This window comes from Rosa chinensis, chromosome 1 (genome assembly GCF_002994745.2).
Source record: "Rosa chinensis cultivar Old Blush chromosome 1, RchiOBHm-V2, whole genome shotgun sequence".
In the NCBI taxonomy this organism is placed as follows: Eukaryota; Viridiplantae; Streptophyta; class Magnoliopsida; order Rosales; family Rosaceae; genus Rosa; species Rosa chinensis.
Genome location: NC_037088.1, coordinates 55,011,103 through 55,028,084, shown reverse-complemented (window position 1 = coordinate 55,028,084; position 16,982 = coordinate 55,011,103). Strand labels below are relative to the sequence as shown.

The window sequence follows — 16,982 nt, the reverse complement described above, 5'->3', positions numbered from 1 at the left end:
GGCTTCCCGACGACGGATTTGCGACTTCCGGATACCATAGCGTAGCTTGAACATAGGGCTACAAGATGCATGTCTCGGTTGGGCCTCACCATGGCTTGTGGGTGTCTCAAAGAGGGTGTTACTTATGCTTGGTGATGTAGTAAATACTCCATATTGTTGGAGGTATGTACATTTTTCAACACAATATTACATACTGCTTTACTAATTATATATTGATTCGCACAGAAAATAAATTGTTGTTCATTAGAGTACAAGAAAATCAAACCATTACTACAGTTTGTTGATAGTTATTTGCATCTTTGTAAGCTGGAGGAACATAGAGTCACTTCATCCACCACAATCCTTACTCCTTGAAAGCATCATCTTCTCTCATTTTTCCTGCTCCTCCCAACAATTCTCGAGCATGTGTTCCTAATCTAAACAATCTGGAGTCTTAGCTCAACACAAGTACCACAATTATAACATTCCACTTAATAACGTTCTTCCTCAGCCAGAGGACAACCATCCTTGATACCACCAACTTGCAGACTTCATTATGAACACAAGAATCACAATATCCCAAAAACAAAATCTCCATGTCCATCGCCACCGCCATCTTCTATATATTGTGTTGAATCATAATATTCTTTCATAGCGTTCAATGTTTTAAAAATCGTTAGGTGCTAGTTGCGCAGTGGCTAAGGGCCTAGAGCCCAAATACTTAGCCAACTTTTACTTTTTAAATTTTCATCTTATTTTTATAGCATGTAATAATATAAATATAAATAAAAATATAAAAAGTAATCTAATGATTGAAAATACTCAAAATAGAGAGAAAAAATTAAGCATACAATGAAATAATAAGTTCTTAGAGAGAGATAATTGGAGATCAAATAGAGAAAGATAAATGGAGATTAAATATAGAAAGAGATGAAACAAAAACCCTTAAAAAAATACATTTTTATAAGCCCAGCCCAAAACGCCTCGGTCCCACCCAAGCCCTCTAGACCTCTAGGCAGTCGCCCAGACCATCCAGGGTGTAAAATTATCAATGTTTTAAGTATTTAGAGCAGAAAATGATTCAATTTTATCATGTTCTGACTTGTTTTAAGACATAAATGAATATCGATTTCCCTTGCTATTTAAGCAATGCAATCTCTTAGAGCTAGATATATGTTTTTAGCAGTGAAATGTGAGCGGGTAATTAACGTAGCTAGCTCATTTTTCTTTTTCTATCTCTAGCTTCTTCTTCAGTTCTTATATGTTTTCTATGTTATATGAATATATTGCTCCTATGTTCATAATTTCTTAACTTAATTACTAATCTATCTCTCATAATGTTTCTCTGTTCTTAGAGCAAGATGTCAGGCTTGATGAGATCATTCTCATGCAAGGGGAGCAGTTCAATCTCCATAAGTGATCATGAGGGTTCTGGTAGTCCTGGCTCCGACACAAGCAATGCACCAATCAACTTGCAGGACATGACGGAAAAAGAGAATGACTGTCCCTTGGCTGAGTATTTTGAAAAAAGAGGCCACGCCAAACATCTTAAAAAAATTCATTGCAAAAATTTTCAGTCGGATGAATAAGATAGCTAACATCAATACTTTTGAGCATGATGTCATTTGCCTTTTTGAACATCTTTCAGAGGAAATTGTCTATCTTATTCTAAACTTTCGTTGAGTAGACTTCCAAAATTAAAGTAATCTTCTCATACTTCTCTTGGAAAAGTTTCACCTCTAGTTCAGCCATGTAAACATCGAGGATATCTAGCTCATCTTCTACCAATGTGTTGTATGCTTCTCTTTAACTCTCCATCTCTCCCAGGAAGGAATTTCTTTTACAAATGAGTAACTTAAGACTTTCAACAATATCGTAGTTATTGGTAGCCTTTTCACCATCGTCTTCATCATCGCTGAGGACATCGTTGGTTCCTTTTATGCTTTACTAGAGATTAATTTCAAGTTCATCGATTTACCTTCCGGTGTGTATTATTTCTAGAATTTGCTATAAAAATCTTATTGAAACTTCTTCGTTCTTTGTTAAGCTGCTGTCTCTCAAGTGGATACAATAAAAGTGTCATTTGGGTAGCTTTCCAACTAGTCATTTCCTTATTAAGTATCGCCAACAACATTGTTATGTGCGTGTATTGCAAAAAAATTTAATAAGATGAACGATATCGCTGACATCAGTATTCTGAGAATGTATATGTTATTTGCCTTTTTGAACACCTATAAAGAGAACTACCTGTCTCATTTTAAACTTGAGATATTTTAATCATATTTTAATCAACGTCCAATTTGCTACATTAATTTTCATAATTTTCATTGTAGTCCAGCCACTTTTTTTTATTGTTAATTGCGGTCTAATTACTTTTTTCATTATCCATTTTGCCCCTCAAGGTAAACTAGGGAAACATATCAAAATTCCATAATTTGATAGGCTTACTTACCCCTGAGAGTGATGAAGTGCTCATGGCGGGTGGCCGTTGGCCGTGGGATTTGTAGCGTTGAAGTGATTTGATTTTAGGACTTGTGGATCCGAATCAGAGAAGGAGGAGCAGTGAACAAGAACGTGTATGTGAAATTGTGATTTGTGAAAGACGTGAGGTGTTAGTTGAAGTCATCTACCTAGTTAAACATGTTAGATGTAGACTTTTTTATTGAGTTTGGGTTGGATTGCATGACAAGGTTGCTACTTTTAACATTTTTGGGTAATTAAGGAGTTACAATCAGAGCTAAACTAAAATTTGTCAAGTTAATGATATAAAGAGATTTTCTCATGTGGGATGAGATTCAGAGTTTGAAATTCTGTTATGATCAAATGAGAAACTAAAATTGAAGAATATCATATTTTGTAATACTCAACATTAAAATGGCTAACTACGAGAGTTTAGTCCACTAACATAAATTTTCCTTTTATAAGTAAAAAATTTTAAGTTTGACTCTTCTTGTTGTCTACCCGTTGGTGTATATTATTAAAAAAAAGGATGGTGATGGTGAAACATGTAACATGTTGGTTAGGTTGTTAACCTTGTAGGAAGCAAGGATAGTTTATCTGGAAAAAAAAACCCCTCCCCCTTCTCTTTTGCCCAATCTTAACCCCGCTAGATCTAGATTGAAGGCTTAAGAGTTGGGGGGAGGTCCATTCTTCTTCATCCCGTTCAACGTCCTTAAGAATCTGTTGCTCTTGTCTCACCTTTGTGGTGTTCTTTTGCTCCCTTTGTAGTATTTTCTAGCTATGTCCAGTTCTTTCCTGGCACTGTCCAAATCGGGAGGACATTGTTCCTCACCTCTTTTTTTCTTTCTTTCTCAGTGTCAATCAATCCCACATCTTTCTAGATCTTTGTTTACCCAACCCCAAAACAAGTCTCTTCTCATTTCACTCTCAACCTTCATGAGAGCTATTGTGGCTGCAATGATGAAGTGCAAGGCACTTACCTAGGGGAGTATGAGTTCTTACGCATGGGTTCGTCACCCCCCCCCCCCCCCCCCCAAATTCTCCATGGTTCTGGTTCTCGGTCCTCTTTCAGCAGCCACGACTCTTTCTTGGTTTGGGTCTTGATGGTGGAGAGTATAAGGTTGTTTTGAGGGATCTTCTTCCCTGGGTTGTTGGTTTTCATATGATTTGTGTTATGAGTTTTGATTGGCATCGGTTATTCAACATGGAAATGCTTGGTGTACTGCTTCCGGCGACACATCAGCGATTTTACATGGTCGGCAGCGCTAGGTGGTTTGCAGTAGCTAGGTTTTCTATTTTAGATTGGGCTTGTTCTTTGGGCCTATGCATTAGTTTTTTTTACAAGGGTTAATTTCCTTATACTGGCTTTTCTGAGCCTAGTTGGAAATTAAGTTTCCTTTTCCTTATTGTCTGTTTGGGCATGTCCATCAAACTTGCTAGTTGGTTCTATTTTCAGTTTTTTAGGCTAGCTTTAGGGCAGCTTAATTGATCCCCATTACCCAAAAAAAAAAAGGGGAAATGATCATTTACCCAATTTCAGCTTAAGTTTGCTCCACAAACTGTTTTTTAACCCCATTTACCCAAAACACTCTAAGGGATTATTTCCTTAATACCCAATTAATTCTTTTTTCATTCTTTTTATTTATTTTTGAGACTTTTTTGCCCTCTCCTTCTTTCTCACTTAGAGAGAGAAGTCATCCTCCACCTTGCTGTGCTCTGGAGACCAATGGCCGGCCGCGGTCTCCGGCGACCGGTGACCGAAATTCGGCGACCGATGACCGGAATCTGGCTACCGGACTGGTGACCGGATTCCGGCGTCTGAATTTATTAATACCCAGTAACCATATTATTGCCCCCCAGTAATCATATTATTGCCCCCCAATACTCATATTATTGCCTCCCAATAATCATATTATTGCCTCCCAAAATCATATTATTGCCGTCCAGTGAATTGTATAAACTCCCAAAACCAAAATGAATACACTACAGGCACAATTGATCAATTTATATGCATATTATTGCCCCCCAATACTCATATTATTGCCTCCCAATAATCATATATTATTGCCATCCAGTGAATTGTATAAACTCCCAAAACCAAAATGAATACACTACAGGCACAATTAATCAATTTATATGCATATTATTGCCCCCCAATACTCATATTATTGCCTCCCAATAATCATATTATTGCCTCGCAATAGACATGTATAACTACTCAATAAAACTTTTTTTTTCATTCTTCTTTCTTCTTTCCTTATAATCCTTCTGCCAAATTTACCAAAAAAAAAAAAAAGAACTTGAGAGAATTTCACCGAAGAAGAAGAAGAAGAGAGAGAAAGTTTGCAATGGCGAACGAGAAGCCGCTGAGGAAAATTGCAAAGGCATTCAAGGAGCTGGAGGCAGCCGTGAAATCGGAGACCGGCGAAGTGGAGGTTGCACCGATCTCGCAGGCGTGTTCTCTCGTCTCACCGCTGTTTCAAGACGGGCACGGAGCTGGAGGCGACGATGGGCATGGCACGGACGCCGGCGACCTGAGGCTGGAGGAATCGAACATAGCGGTGCGCCGCCACGAACATGGTGACGGTGTTCATCTTCTTCTCCCACGGCGGTAGCTTCTGCAGCCGTCCGGTGCCGTCTGAGCCACGAGAGAGAGAGAGAGATCGGGTCTGTGGTCAACATATCGCCGGCCGGAGGTGGGAGGGAGTGAGGGAGAGATCGATGAGGGGGGAGGAGAGAGAAAATAGATCGAAGAGAGAGAGTTTGAGAGAGAGAGAGATGTAATTTATTAATTAAAATAGGGGCAAAACTGTCAATGAATGTTAGATTGGGTAAATGGGATTAAAAAACTCTTAGTGGAGTAAGTGAGCAATTTTTAGCCTAAAATCGGGTAAGTGATCACAGCCCCAAAAGAAAAAGGATAGTTTAAATTGATATGGAAGAGAAATTAAGTGTGGAGTTTTAATAGAGTGAACAAAAACTTGTATGATTATATGATTTATACACAAGGAAAATATACACACACACACACTAAGCTTAAAGACCCAGCAGCATCAACACTAACAAACTCCATACGGGGAATTGACCCACTTTTCAACAATATATAGATATTTTCAACAATATATAGATTACAATTTGATTTCAACAATCAATTACCAACAAAAATTAGATGTGTTACAACTTACAACATGGGAAAGAGTCCTCTTTTCTATCTTCTAAGTATAGACTGCATTGCTACCAGCATTAATGAGATGTTGATCTCCTACATGCCATCTGATTAACTCGAACTTGCAAAAATCTATACATATACACATGCCTCAGTAGTTTATACTCTGACAGCTTATATGTCCATCCTTGATCCACTTCTTTCCTCACATTTCTGGCTTAGTCTTTTATTCCTGGGTCAATGCAAGCACTGAGGTTTGGCGTGGCCTTGATACCTCAATCCAACTCAAGAAACGAAAGAAAAATCCCTCATATCTTCCATTGAAATCAATCATTCTTGCTTCAAGAAGTTTCCACAACTCTTATCTACTTCAAAAGGGTTATATGAGAGTTAAATATGCGCATCATGGGATCGCATACTGTTTCGAAGCAAAAGATATCGGGCCCAAGTAAGCTTCAGAGAAGGATATTAGAACACGATGAGAAGCCAAAGCTAAAGCCACAACAGACATAACAAAGGAAGTCCAACAGAACCTCAGCATCAGTACTGGATTTTTCCTTGCAGAGTTTATTATGTTTGAGAAAATCACTTTGAGCCGTCGATCTCTGAGGACAGAGCGATAATCATAAATTGGAGTAGATAGTCTGGAAGATGGACCTAGTTCTTTGTTGTCAGGTTCACTTGCCACTCTCAAATTAGAGCTATAATGAACTGTCGTAATGCCCCGCACAAACGTTTCAAGCATCCATTGATGCAAAATGTCTGCAACAAACCTGCAAAATTGGTGGCGGAAAAGCTTTGCTTCCTTGGATGCCATTGCTTGGATCAATGAAGCTCCATCCTGTTGAATTCAATTGAATTTGTTCATATTTGCAATACAAGATTATCAGTGATAGATAATGGACAAAGACCATCATGTTTCATATCCCTCCATCTGACTACTTCATTGTCACTCATGCAAGACAAAATCCAAATTCATTTAGAAAAGCATTACAAAACAATCATTCTTCTAACACCAAGTATTAAGCACAAATAACGCGAATACCAGAACATTTGATACTAATGTTCAACCATCACAGTAGTGAACTCGGAACAAGATGAACCATCAGCGGACACAAAAGTTACTGAAACTCAAGAAAGGGTGCCAATATTTATTATAAACTAAAAGATAATGTGCATGAGAGGTATGTGGAATGCGATAGAGATTAAAGTGGCAAGAAAGAAGGTGAAGTATGTGGGACATGGGTGGATCGACTGGAAGAAGGAAGTAGGGGTAGATCTGCGTTTCCCATTTGAGGTTGGCAGAGATTGTTTCTTGATTGTATGATAAAATACAGGTTTAGTATAACTTACTGCAGTCATCAAGAGTCTTCTCAGCACAACACCATCTTTAGATGGTAAAAGCTTCAGGACCAAGTTTGCAGCATCAATTTCACCATTGTCTCTTGTTGGTAAATAATCATGAGAAGTGTCGAGTTTTGATGCTATACTCCCATTCAAACCTTTCCTGTGAACGAATATACGAAGCATGAACTACTAACCCTTTTTTCACTTTACGAAGAATAAAGTGAGGGATATAATAGGACTCATAGCATTTCCATTGAATGGAAGACAATCATTTGATTCTCAAATGAGTTAGTTAATGATTTTGAATAACCAGATTGCAATAAGGTACGGGCTTAATGATTCATACATAATATACCATAAGCAGAAAGATGCAACTATACCAAGTTATCTAGTAAATCAACAGATAATACGACATAGGATCAGCCTTTTGTTAACGAGGTTTAATTTACCTAGTTGCGCCTACTTTTAAGAAAAGACCAAGCTTTTGCCACTGGAACTCCTTCTTTTTGTTAAAAACTACCTGAGACAAGCAAATGGGCCAAGTAAGTAATCAATACTGAAAAATTGATGTAGGGACCTCACTAGGTAGACTTCAAGTTACAGTGGAACAAAAAGAGACATGCTACTTTTCAAATAGTGAGGATGATTAACATAATGACAAGAAAGTGCCTTGCCCAATGGCCTTTTGTCCTGTACAAAATGTCTATGCCTCTGATTAAGAAACATGTAATCTTCATTGAGATGAGAATTGAGATTCAAAAGGACGTTTCAAAGTTTCCTGTTCATGTGAAACCACCCAAGTCTAGGCTAACAAATTACGTTATGCAATATCATTTTCATTTCCAAGTATGCCAAGAAAGATAAACAAAAGGGTTACCATTTGGCATGTGGGATGTACAAACAGGTACACAGTAATCAGTTACAATGTTAGTAAATAGTCAATAGTAAGTAACAGAAAAAATCTTATAGTTCTTCATACCGAATGCAAAATTTTCCTTGTGGCAGCTGAGTTTTCAGTAAGTAGTTTCCGAACGACATAAGGGTATGCAGCTTCAAATGTCTTAAAATTTCTATCTCCAGCGACGGCTAATCCTGGGACAACATGACAGCAAAGGACATCAACTACAGTAAATGTCTGTTGATAGCTAACTAGACGGAAAATTGAACTCTACCAAGTAAGCTGAGAGAGTTCAATGTTTCCCTATTGCGCTCAAAAGTCTATGAAAATACATTTAGAAGTAAAAAATAATTAGGATTAGAAGCATCACAAAGAGAGCTAGATTCAAGATACAAAATATCTGAGACAAATTGATGCAGTGCCCTAAGAAAGTGAACACTACCTTCAAAGGAAGCAAGAGAACGTAGAACAAGCGAGTAGTAGGGTGGCATGCGAAAATGATACTTGAAGGCTAGGGACCAGATCTTACCCAAAACCTTCAGAAAAATTACAATTAAAATCAGCGTCTAGCATATAAAGCGGCAATCAGGATTTTATAAAATTAGCATTATAGTTAGGATAGACCAGTTTCCATGTTGTTCTAGGATATTATGTACTGAAGAATCCTATAGGTTACCAATATTTACGAGTTTCTAGCCACAGAGTCATTAGCATTATCGCTACCATCACTTTATTTTGATGAGAAACATTTAAGTTAACCTTAAATGCGTGCCAGAGGAAATATATAGAATGCTGCTAATGATTACAGCACATGAGGCCATGCACATAGTAGAGCAGGACTCAGAAAACAAGCAAACACTCAACTAAAAGCCAACAAATCAGGATCTCCCAAAAATTGTCTTTAACAAGTTCCCAAGAAAAACTACCACCATCATGCATCCCTAAGAATAGAAACACTTAGATGAGCACCAATCTGTAGAGATATACATTTTTTTCTAGAGAACGATTCTCACCCTGCTGAACTTCACATCAGGAACTCCATCTCTGAATTCTACCTCCCCCAAGTCATATTCCAGATCCTGAAACATATTTACAGTTAAAATAGTCGGTTTCCAGACTTCACAAAAACAACCTCATTGTTCTCATAAGAAGATCTTGCTAAGTAACATAACATTTAGCAAGACATATGAAACAGAAACCAGAGAAGCCAAGAAGATACCATTGTTACACGTCTGATATTAGTCCCTGGTCTTACAACATCCATTTCAGTCAAACATTGGACAAGGGATGCCCAATCTCCATTTACAATGTGGACAATAGATGCAAGCATAGCATATTGATGCCTCTTTTCCATCTGACAAAGCAGGCCAAAATCCAAAAACCTGACATAGAAATCACGAGGAGAAGTGAACAAGAGCTAGAGATATATTTTACATCTTCTGCAAAAGAAAGTAAAATCTTGTTTCTTATAACGGCCATTGAAGAGGTACCCTATTTGTCCTGAAGATGTGTAACGAAGGTTCCCAGGATGTGGATCAGCATGCAATAATCCTGTTTCGAGGAGCTGAACTAGTACTGCCTCCACCCCTTTCCTGACCTAGAATTAAAGCAAAATGATCCGTCAATCAACTACATATGATGGCCAGAAAATATAGTTAGATCAACCTACGAACTAAAGTATAGTTAGATCAGAAAAGGAACTAAAATATAGATAATTACCGTACAAACTGAAACAGGAAGTATAGTTATACCCTTTTTTTTAATGAAGTCACCGATTCACTAGATCAAGAAACCACAATATCAACTTCATTTTCATTAAACTGAACATAGGATTCCAGCTTTCAAATTATTTACAGTAGGATACAAAAATCTCATCTCCCCACATGCTAAGGACATTTTCCACATTTCATTACTGTATTCTCCTTCGTGCACAAACTTCACCCCGTAGAACCTTCTGACCTTTCCCACAAACATGCACGATTGCAAATCCACCTTTTCCTCAAACATTAACCTAGATCTGAATACCTCTACAGCTATCATATAGGCATTCAATTGGGATTATGAAACTAACTAAAATCTGAGTAATGTAGCATCATTTCCTAAGTGCATACCAGATCAAGGAGACGCCTTTTGGAATCTAATCTTTGCCTCTCTGTATATGTAGAGCTATCATCTGTAGAGCTTCCAGAAGATACAGACAATAAGTCGGTTGGACTCTCACCAACAATCCACTCCATTGTCAGAACTCTCTTTCCACTTAAACTTTGGAATACTTTTGGCACACGCATGAACGGATAGGAGGAATGAACTTCCTGTACATGAAACAAACAGTTACTGGAAGGCAAGAAAAAAAGGCCTGTACACTTGTACAGCAAGAAATTTTATGGCCTTTTTCATAAAGCAATATATTACTTGGAAGTGTTTGAATCATTAGTTTGTTAGAATATGTTCACTTTCATGCTGAACTTAATATTTCCTTTTTCTAGCCAACTTTCATCAATACTACATATCAAACAAATGAATCGTTAACCTCTAATAATGAATATTGACAGCAATACAGCCTTTTACTTTAGCACTCTTTTAGGAATAACCTAGGCTCCTAATAATATATAAGGAATCTGAAGTAAGCCTTCACTCTCAGAGAAAGCTGACATCAAGGTTGGTTCTTTTTCATTTCCTTTGCTTCACAATCTAAAAGTTTTTCTTAAAACAACATGCTTGACTTAAGTTGCACATCACAAATTAAAACTGCAATTAGTACCAGAAACTTGGAAGCATTTGCAGCTTCTAAAGTATAATCCAGTTCTCCAACAAAACCTTTCCCAAGCTCATCGGCATATAGGCGGAGATCACCTTTTCTCTTTGCTATCTTTTGCAATAGTCCAAGCTGAAACAGTTGGATACAATTGAGTATAAGCTTGAAATAGAAAAACATATGCAGGAAAGTTGCAAAGACAAGATAACTGGATTGCAATACAAACCCCCAGGCGAAGAATGTATATATCGCGCACTACAATATGACGCAAGTTAGGACGTTGAACTTTAACAGCAACATCCAGTCCATCATGAGTACGTGCACGGTAGACCTAGAATATGTAAAACATCAACCAAATAAGAATAAAATCTAAAAGTTCTACATAAAATGTACATATGCATGTCTAATACTTAAGCCACCTGACCAAAAGATGCCGCTGCCTCAGGTTTCTCAGAAATGTAGCTATAGAGTGACTCAGCAGGAGATCCTAATTCTTCTTCGATAATTTTCATCGCCACATCCCTGGAAAAAGGAGGGATTTGATCATGCAGCTCAGACAATGGCTGCAACCACAAAAGGAAAAAGGATGAAAAAGAAGAAAAAAGAAATCTAGCAGGTTAATCCACTGTATGTTAAGGATACTGAAACGTGAAAAATATGCATGACCAAAATAACTTTTAGAATAAGTTTCATACCAAGGAAAGAAAATCACTTAGTAACGACATAGTATATTTTAATTGTTGAAGCCACTTACATAAAGATGCAAGAACACACAAGTGACATGACCACATATTTAAAACAATCTAAGATTAATCCACAGGCATTGCAGAACTACATAATAATAAAGAAGGCATTGGACTATTTCTAATAGTTCTTTATGCTGATATAAGAGGAATAACATACAAAGTTACTGATAGTTACTTTGCAGATGAATACACTAAATATACCGATACACTTGACACTATATTCATAGAGCCTGTAGTATAATCACACGTAAACTCATATAGCTAACAGACAATATATTGATACCCAGCCCCCACTCCGAAGAGGGAAATTAGAACTCTTTACTAACCTGGGAAATTTCAGCACCAATAATGTCTGGTCTGGTGGAAAGGGACTGGCCAACTGCATCAAGAAGCAATGGCATGTTACGCATATAGGTAATCGATGGAAGTCCACTACAGAATTTTAATGAGACAAATGTGAAACAAGTGGGCTACATTTTATTTCAAATGAGTGCCCAAAATCAAACATCAACTGGTAGGCACCTTTGATAAAAGTGGGACCCAGATTTAGCACCGTTTCTTTTAACACCATTCCAATATTGTATTGTGATAAGCTTTCATAATCATCACCCGAACTTGGTCGTAAATACTTTTTGATCCCAGATGTCCGAATTCTGATTGCAGCAAAAGCAAAGGAGGAAACTACCTTCAGTAAAAAATAAAATAAATCAGTGTGGATGCAATCTATAATCCATAAAGTAGACTATATATTTCTTCGAATTGCTATGTATTAACCATCCATTCCCTACCTCAAGAAGTCTAAGGGTGACTACGTGAGGCCTGCAACTGAAATAATCAGCAACACTTTCTGGATCATAGACTTCAGGAAGCGGCTTGGACCAACTCTTAGAAAGATAATAAAAGTAAAGAGCATATGCCTCTAACGCTTTGAGATCCGCCATGAATAGATCGACACCAGTGAATTCTGTCAAGGTGGATTTCCAACATCAATTTCCACTAAAGGTTAAGCAATTTGAAAATATTAAAAGCTACATATCAACAAACCATTCAAATATGCATGCATAGCAGCAAGCCAAATTTTATTTGAAATTCAGTCAGGATGGTTTTCTACAGAAGTGTATCCTCCAAAAATGCACATTTCTGATCAATTACCAATGGTAAGCCATATTTCATAGTATAAACTATAAAATCACACAAAGAGCATAGCATATCATTAGTGCAATACACTGACAACCCCATTCTGCTAGACGATTGAGCTCATTGTCAAATGTCACCAGCAAAACATTACATCAGGACCGGATTACTTAGAGACGAAGTCTCCTACTTGTTCGAAGACGTTGCAAAGGAAACCTAATACAACTAATAAGACCAGACCAATGTAGCCCTCAAGCTCGGAAATCAATGGAATGACTTATACAGTAATTCAACAACACCGATAACTAATTCTTCATTTCAGTATCCAACACAGCTTTGTAATGACATAAAAGGTGACATTTTTAACTCAACACTGTAAATTACAGCCATTTTGTCACTACATTCAACACTCAACTCACTCACTAGTCCCACATGGTAAAAAAAAAAAAAAAAAAACGTCACAAAATTCAATCTACCAGCTTCACATTACTTCATAATGACATTAATTTAACTCGAAAACGATTCACCTATTCTAAAAACATAAACTTTAACAGCTAAGTATGAAATGGAAAGTAAACCTGGATAGGAAGGTTGAGGCCAACGCGCCTCCGGCAAGGGAGGGGCATAGGGTTCTTCGAGGTTACGAAGCCAAACGACGTCGTCGATGGCCTTGAACACCTCCGGAATCCGAAGAGTCTTATTCGCCCACTCAAATCCTCCACCAATCCTCCGCTTCAAAAACTCCACATCCTTGCTGACCACCTGACCGAAGTGCCCGAAATCCCACAAAGCTCGTCCCTTTATTGCTCGCTTACTCTTGTACGTCGTCGCTTTGGCTCCCCTCGGCCGTCGCATCACGCACGACGGCTTGAGAACCAGCGCCGCAGCCGCAGCCGCCGTCGCCATCAGTAACGGAAAATTTGGCGGGTTAGTTATCGGCGATTCTGTGGGAGGGGTTCATCGGTTTGGATTTAACGGCGTGAGTGGATTATGACGGTGGTGATGGGGATTTGAGGAGGAAGAAGAAGAATGAGTGGCAGTGGGAGAATCGTTGTGGGTGGTTTGTGTCCCATGGTGGAGCGGGTACAGAGTGTAAATCCTGTGCGGTCGGGTTTAGGCTAGGCTCAGCCAGTGGAAATTTGACACGTGGAATTGAGAGTTTGTTCTTTTCAACCATTGGATTTCCATTTTGTGAATCTTTAGTATACACAGGCTTGGAAAAATTGAACATGAACATGAACAAGAACAACTCAGTGTTAGAAAGGTTAATACGGTGAGTAATCAAGCCACTGGTTATATTACACTTGACTGTGTTGGTGGGCATCTTAAAAATGACAAGAACATGATACATAAAACACGAATCGTTATTTTTAAGACAGTCACACAGTTGTGATTAGTACTTTTATGTATATATCTGACATATCTCAAATGTCGGAAATTAGTTAGCATACTCGAGGACTTTTAGAATTTCTTTAACTATTTAGTTGGGTTTTGAAAAAAATTGGTATCATGAAAGTGAAGACGATCGAGTAGGACTAGAAGGTACTTCAATTTACATATTGTTGGGTAGCTTGTAGGGTCTAAGGCTTTGTTGCTTTAGGTGGAAATTCTTGTCATCTTGATGGATAAGAACTAGAAGATTTTGCCATAGTATCCGAGACTAGATAGGGCATACACATGCATGCATTTCATTTGAGACAGAAAGGCTTTGAGGTTTTTAGTGTACATATATGAGCTCAATCTGTCTAAAATTTCACAACATTAATTCATTTCTTTCAGCAAGAGGATAACCGGTGGGTGAGATTTTCCTTCTATTAAAACTCAACCTCCACCACGCAGATTAGATTTCACCTATCAGCTGCATATTCCCCACATAGCCACAAATTTGGATTGGAAAAAATCCACGTGGTCCAATGAGAGAGCACAGGCAAGGAACATTAGCCAATCACAATCCGAATTTGGATTCCCCTATATCCCACTTGCAGATACTTGAACCACTACTAGTATTCCCTGCCATTCCTCCACACCTCCATATTCAATAACCAGTCTAAGTCTCTTTGGCCACAACAGAAATCTTGCAGACCAGGAGTTGAATCAATTAAAATGGCTTCTAACACTTTGATGAGCTGTGGCATTGCCACCACAGCCTTCCCTTCAGTCCTATCTTCCTCCAAGTCTAAATTCGCCACTGCAGTCCAGCTCCCTAGTGTTGGTGTCAATGCCTCCTCCAGGTTCTCCATGTCAGCCGACTGGATGCCCGGCCAGCCCCGGCCTCCTTATCTTGATGGATCCGCTCCAGGGTACGTAATCAATCGTTCCACGATCACCGTCACAAAATTTGTTTACCAAACTCGTTCATCAATTGATATGCATGTTAGTACTATACATATTATATCTTAGAAGTAAACTATGTTTAAAGTTGGCTCTGAATTTGACTAAAAACATTGTCGCATCATGTAGTGAACATATTAGCTGTCTTGGTTAATCTATCGAATGATAAGAAAATATAAAATAGACTACATACAATTCCAATTTGTAGTGGTATACATATATATATGACATTGTGTTTGGTGATTGTGGGTTTCAGTGACTTTGGATTCGACCCGCTTAGACTAGGAGAAGTACCAGAGAACTTAGAGAGGTTCAAGGAATCTGAACTCATTCACTGCAGATGGGCTATGCTTGCTGTTGTAAGTGTCCAGAAAACTTTGAAAATGTAGAAACTTAATTTACTTTTTTAGCAAGTAATGCTTTGATTTCAAATGAATATCAATTAAGTATTTGCATACAATTCATTTGATGCAGCCAGGAATTCTAGTACCAGAAGCATTGGGGTTGGGGAACTGGGTAAAGGCACAAGAATGGGCAGCAATTCCAGGAGGCCAAGCCACTTACCTAGGCAATCCAGTTCCATGGGGGACTTTGCCTACAATATTGGTCATCGAGTTCCTCTCCATTGCTTTCGTAGAGCACCAACGCAGCATGGAAAAGGACCCGGAGAAGAAGAAGTACCCCGGTGGAGCTTTTGACCCCTTGGGTTACTCCAAGGACCCTAAGAAGTTCGAGGAATACAAAGTCAAAGAGATCAAAAATGGTTGGTGCTTTACTACATGTCATCACTTAAATTCGTTAAATAAAAGTAACGTTCCCTTGTCACGTATCTTAAATTCGTTGGATATGTGTAGGTCGGCTCGCATTGTTGGCTTTCGTGGGATTCGTAGTTCAACAATCGGCGTACCCTGGCACCGGACCATTGGAGAATTTGGCTACTCACTTGGCTGACCCATGGCACAACAACATTGGGGATGTCATTATCCCCAAAGGGATTTGATTGCCTTGATCATGCAATATCAATATATAATTTGTCCCCCTGTAAAATTCCATGTAACCATCTGCAATGAACCATAGCTTCATCTGTTTGGCATTATGAGTGAGCTTAGAAGCAAACGTTTACTATCACATTTTTATTGATTGGGTATCAGAAAGAACTGTACTTAATGATTATCGTTGAATATATCAGTAGTTCTTGTCAAGTCTTTTGGCATGCATATATATACTTCAGTTGTGTCATGTTGTAGTTGATAAAGTAATTTAGACTTTACAACCAAAATCAATTAGTACTGGCTTAAACCGTTATAGATACATTCGTGAGGTCCCTATTTTTCAACGTAGAACAAACACGTACATCATATATATTCTCATTTTTGACAAATTGCTACAACGAGTTTTTGGCATTGTATATGCCTTGCTCCATGAATGTGGAGGGAGGGAGGATTCTCACTACTCACATGGAAACCGGATCTTTTTCACAGATTTTAAGGAGCAACTTTTGAGTATGGTGATCGACTTGGGAGGGTGTTGAGTTTCTTTGCTTCCATATTTCTCAAGGGCTGGGGGAAGACCAAATTAAGAAGCAACGACCATTAACAAGTGACTTAGAACATTGATAATAAGGTGCAGGAGGTTAAGCATTTGATAGTTTGGGATCTTGTAGTCAGGCAAGGAGGGTTTCTTGCACCTCCAATATATACAACGAGGATTCAAACAGTTTGGGATCACGATCGTCAAGGGTCCTGTGATTGGGTGTCTATTTTCAAGCAAGCTTGGTGGTGTTGCCGCTGGTATGCGACTTTCTGGTGGCTGTTGCTGGGTGAACTAGGCTTCTGTTTAGATAGAATGTGGTGCAGGAAGTTTATCTTCCTGCCATGCATCTAAAGGGTGAGTCATGATATGTAATGTGGATCCTTCAATTAGCCGAGCACAATAACCCTGTGATTGTGACCCTACTTGATTAACTTATTTCACTTACTATTCATTAACCCTTCAGTGAGTTCAATCCATCGAAGCCTACAAATAGTCTATTTTAGCCTCCTGTGCCTTGCTCATCTTGTAAGCTTTTTGATAGTGTAACTTTATAAATTTGCAATTTCGATTTAGCGTTCTTATATACCAAAATTGAGGCTTCTACTCAATTTTAATTGAGAAATGCTAACAACA

At 38.4% G+C, this 16,982-nt stretch overlaps 2 protein-coding genes across 3 annotated transcripts; one reads left to right on the top strand and one right to left on the bottom strand.

Moving 5' to 3' along the window:
- Positions 1-5,492: 5,492 nt before the first annotated feature.
- LOC112182419 (uncharacterized protein slr1919) lies at positions 5,493-13,566 on the bottom strand. Of its 2 annotated transcripts, XM_024320917.2 has the most exons (16): positions 13,064-13,566; positions 12,140-12,315; positions 11,874-12,036; positions 11,678-11,730; positions 11,025-11,168; positions 10,832-10,936; positions 10,612-10,737; positions 9,962-10,162; positions 9,341-9,447; positions 9,070-9,232; positions 8,864-8,929; positions 8,293-8,386; positions 7,932-8,044; positions 7,402-7,472; positions 6,959-7,112; positions 5,493-6,446 (listed from the first exon to the last, which is right to left on the bottom strand). In XM_024320917.2, the coding sequence occupies exons 1-16, from the start codon at positions 13,389-13,391 to the stop codon at positions 6,009-6,011; spliced, it is 2,502 nt and encodes an 833-aa protein (XP_024176685.1). In that variant the 5' UTR covers positions 13,392-13,566; the 3' UTR covers positions 5,493-6,008. The 2 variants fall into 2 exon arrangements, 1 of the variants encoding a protein (XP_024176685.1); XR_005810010.1 differs by lacking the exons at positions 5,493-6,446; positions 6,959-7,112; positions 8,293-8,386 and having other exon boundaries at positions 7,437-7,472.
- A 933-nt stretch (positions 13,567-14,499) lies between these two features.
- LOC112194022 (chlorophyll a-b binding protein 6A, chloroplastic) lies at positions 14,500-16,037 on the top strand. Its single transcript, XM_024334311.2, has 4 exons — positions 14,500-14,785; positions 15,073-15,175; positions 15,291-15,579; positions 15,671-16,037. Exons 1-4 carry the CDS (start codon positions 14,589-14,591, stop codon positions 15,814-15,816), a joined length of 735 nt encoding a protein of 244 aa, XP_024190079.1. The 5' UTR covers positions 14,500-14,588; the 3' UTR covers positions 15,817-16,037.
- The last annotated feature ends 945 nt before the right edge of the window (positions 16,038-16,982 follow it).

Coding starts and splice junctions, on each gene's coding strand:
- LOC112182419 (XM_024320917.2), bottom strand. CDS start 13,391: ATGGCGACGGCGGCTGCGGCTGCGGCGCTGGTTCTCAAGCCGTCGTGC. Junction 10,937..11,024: donor CAGCGGCATCTTTTGGTCAG/GTGGCTTAAGTA, acceptor TACATATTCTAG/GTCTACCGTGCACGTACTCA. Junction 7,113..7,401: donor TTAAAAGTAGGCGCAACTAG/GTAAATTAAACC, acceptor ATTCGTTCACAG/GAAAGGTTTGAATGGGAGTA.
- LOC112194022 (XM_024334311.2), top strand. CDS start 14,589: ATGGCTTCTAACACTTTGATGAGCTGTGGCATTGCCACCACAGCCTTC. Junction 15,176..15,290: donor GATGGGCTATGCTTGCTGTT/GTAAGTGTCCAG, acceptor CATTTGATGCAG/CCAGGAATTCTAGTACCAGA. Junction 15,580..15,670: donor AGTCAAAGAGATCAAAAATG/GTTGGTGCTTTA, acceptor GGATATGTGTAG/GTCGGCTCGCATTGTTGGCT.